This window comes from Eurypyga helias, unplaced genomic scaffold, assembly GCF_000690775.1.
Source record: "Eurypyga helias isolate BGI_N326 unplaced genomic scaffold, ASM69077v1 scaffold25623, whole genome shotgun sequence".
NCBI classification, from domain to species: Eukaryota; Metazoa; Chordata; class Aves; order Eurypygiformes; family Eurypygidae; genus Eurypyga; species Eurypyga helias.
Window position 1 is genome coordinate 2,766 of NW_010243553.1, and position 3,417 is coordinate 6,182.

A 3,417-nucleotide genomic window follows, 5' to 3' on the forward strand; every position below is an offset into this window, starting at 1 on the left:
CAGCTGAGCCCCTGCTAAGAATTTGGGTTCAGAGCATCTTGTTCCATCAGGGTCTTCAATCTTATCCAGGTTCTGCTTGTACCAGTTGATTAAACCAATATTGGAGCAGGTGCAGTCCAGAGGGTTGTAGCTTAAATTGATTATGCAGCGGCCAGCTAGGGACGCTAGCTTGTCACGTGGTATGGTACGGATCCTGTTGTGGGCAAAACTAAGATAGATGCTTGTGAGGTTTGAAAATGCATCTGTGCTGAACGCAGTGAGTTTGTTGTGGCTCAGATCAACATGCCGTAACTTCCGGAGGCTGTGAAATGCTTGGCCGCCTATTGCTGTCAGTTCACAGGATGATAAAATTAGCACCTCTAAATTGGGTAGCTGTTGGAACAGTTTGTCCTTTGGCATGATCCCTGACTCGAAGTTATTTTGACTAAGGTCCAAGAGCATGAGGTTTTCCAGACCCTGAAAGAGATGCTGAATGCTAGTATTAATGTGGGAGGAGGAAAGATTCAGCACTTGCAAGAGATGCAAATTTCGGAAGGGACCCTGTGAAGTGTTGATGTGAAGAAGAGTGAAAGCTAAGTCCAGCAGCTCCAGGTTAGCACCGTCCCTAGTGAGCAAGTCTTGGAGGTGGAGCTTTATATTGTGGCTCAGATTCAGGTACCGAAGACTGCTCAAACCGCTCAGTGCTTCGTTACAGCAGTCAAAGCTTTCAATATGACTCTTGCTTAAATCGAGATGCTGAAGCTTTACCAGCGTCTCCAAACAGCCAGAGCCCAGCTGCAGGACCTGCAAGTTCCCCTTGATGTGGAGGTGGGTGAGAGAGGGGAAGGCAGCAGATCTGATGTTGCAGAGGTGCTCCAAGTAGTTTGCATTGAGAACTAATTCCGCTAGAGAGCTCATGCCACTGATGCCAGGGGGCACCGCGCTGATGTGCGTTTGAGTTAGGTCCAGCTTTCGGAGCCCGGTCAAGCACTGAAACATGTCGGCGTTGAAGTTCCTGAAGTGCCGTAGCTGCAGATAGAGATCCTTGACGTAGATATTGCAGAGGCCTTGTAAAACATTTGGACTTATGTAGGTCTCCTTTTCCACACCCTGAAACGTTCCCAGCCAAAGGGTCTGGGCTGTGGAGTTCTGTATCCCCCCGAGGACCCCAGGAATATCAGTGCAGCCCCCAAAGTCCAAACTGTAGAAATGGGACTGGAAAGCTCCAGGTTCAATGTACATATTGTCGTTGCCTCTGAAGACGAGGGTTATATTGCTGGTCTTCTGCAGAACGCGGACGTCTTCTGCTGTGATTGCTCGTATGTCGTTCATTTGAAAGTCGAGGTATTTGAGGTTTTGAGTGGGAAAGTTGGGAGGAAGCTGCAGCGAAGAGATGTGGTTGCTGCCCAAGATGAGAGTATCCAAGCTGTCCAGATTGGTCATTGGAATAAAGGACATACGGGTTATTCCTGTCTGCGTTAAGACAAGCTGCTTCAGGGACCATGGGCCAGCGAACGCTGTGTCGGACAGAAACAGGAGCAGGTTTCCGGTCAGTACAATTGTCTTCAGGTGCTTGTTGTTGTGGAAGACACCGTCGTACACCCAGTTGATCTGACACCTTGAGAAAGCAATGGAAACCAGCATCAGTGACCCGTCTCACAAAACTCTCCTGGCATACACGTTAACCCAGACTGTCCTTCGCAGCTGTATGAACTCATGGCCGGTTGCCTTCACCAGGATAAAAATGTCTCTTTTTCCAGTGACATGTGCCAGGTGCTTGTAAGCTCATGTTGAATTACAAGGTCCTGGTGAAAAGAAAAACCTGCCCTGAAACGATGGGTGTGAGGAGGCGTTAGTAGAAGTCAGGGAGACATCAGAGTTTTTAGTGTCCATCTTAATAAAATGAAAATCTCTTTTCCTATAGAAAATGCCAGACCAGGACCAAACCTGTCTTTCTCTGGGAGTTAGGGAACAATATCATTATAGAGCAGTGAATTAAAAAGTTGCTTTAGTGATTTTCTTGTCACTACTGTCTTAGCAGCAGTAGTATGTGGAAAACACGTTTTTCACCCACCGTCTTTGAAATGGTTGTCACCAGAGGAGAAGCCTAGATACTGCCCAAGCGTGTTGTTCTCTGCTTAGCAAAATACTTCAGAGCTGCCTGCAAGTGCTACAGGGGGTGTCCCTGTGAAGGCAGGGAGATAGATGCTGCTCTGTCATGCACCAGAACCCAGCTTTGGGCAGGGGCCTGACGTGTAGAAGTGAGGACGCTCTCCCGTACCTTGTTAAGTCCAAGTAGAGAAGAGACTTCAGCTCGGAGAAGGTTGAGTTCTGGAGGGAAGGGAGCACATTGAAGCTGAAGTCGAGGATTTCGGTTGTGATGGGTAGTGTTTCAGGAATCTCCTTTAGTCCTAAACCTTCACAGCTATAGCTTTTATTTACTGCAATCTGTGAAAAATATATAGTGAAACTGAGATAAATGTATGGTAAATATAAATAGAAAACTATGGCACTTCAAAAAAAAAAAAAAAATCTCAAGAATTCTGAATTATTTAAAAACATAGCAGCCAGAGCGCTGGGAATCCTTAATGCAGGCTTGCAATGCACAACCCTGGGGTTTCGTGGAGTGTGTTTTTAAAATGAATGCCTTGGATCTCTGTTGTATTAATTTGAAGTGTATCTCATCTGTAGTACTTTCTCATGGAAGTTGGCACATACGAGGGTTGTTTACTCTTCTGGATAAATTATTAATCCCTAAGAAAGAATCCCCACAGGGTGGTTTTATATTCTGAATTTCATGAGTCTGGTAACAAAGCTTCCTTCCTCTAAGAGACGTCTTAAGAAAACATTGCAGAGAGGAGGTAAAAAAGAGCAGGTCTAGGAAAGTTTCTAGAAGGAATATATCCAAATTAATTGGATCTGGAATGAAGTTCCATGCTGCAGTGAGAGGGTGGTGGGAGGGTTAGCTCAGGCTAGACTAAGATCATAGCTGATACTCTGAGTCTTTAAAATTTCTATGAAGGCTTTTTTGGTTTAACTGAAGATAAATCGATCTATTCTGTAGAGGAGTCTACTCTGTGGATACCTGGGAAATTCAATCATAGACTCACAGACTGGTCTGGGTTGGAAGGGACCTTAAAGATCATCCAGTTACAACCCCCCTGCCATGGGCAGGGACACCTTCCACTAGACCAGGTTGCTCAAAGCCTCATCCAGCCTGGCCTTGAACACTTCCAGGGATGGGGCATCCACAGCTTCTCTGGGCAACCTGTTCCAGTGCCTCATCACTCTCTCCAGGAAGAATTTCTTCCTGATATCTAACCTGAACCTATGTGCTTGATCTGCCTTTGCCTGGTGATTGCACAAAAATCAACTAGAGCCTAGGACTGCGACATGCAGGGAAACACCGCCCTGGAATAACCTGCCGCAGCCACTCGA

General features: G+C 46.2%; 1 protein-coding gene across 1 annotated transcript in view; it reads right to left on the reverse strand.

Annotated features, from left to right (window-relative positions):
* Positions 1–3,417, reverse strand: part of CD180 (CD180 molecule) — a 5,481-nt gene that overhangs the window by 118 nt on the left and 1,946 nt on the right. Inside the window, 2 exon segments of the mRNA XM_010149473.1 lie at positions 2–1,597; positions 2,261–2,427. Coding sequence (XP_010147775.1) covers positions 2–1,597; positions 2,261–2,427 — 1,763 coding nt within the window.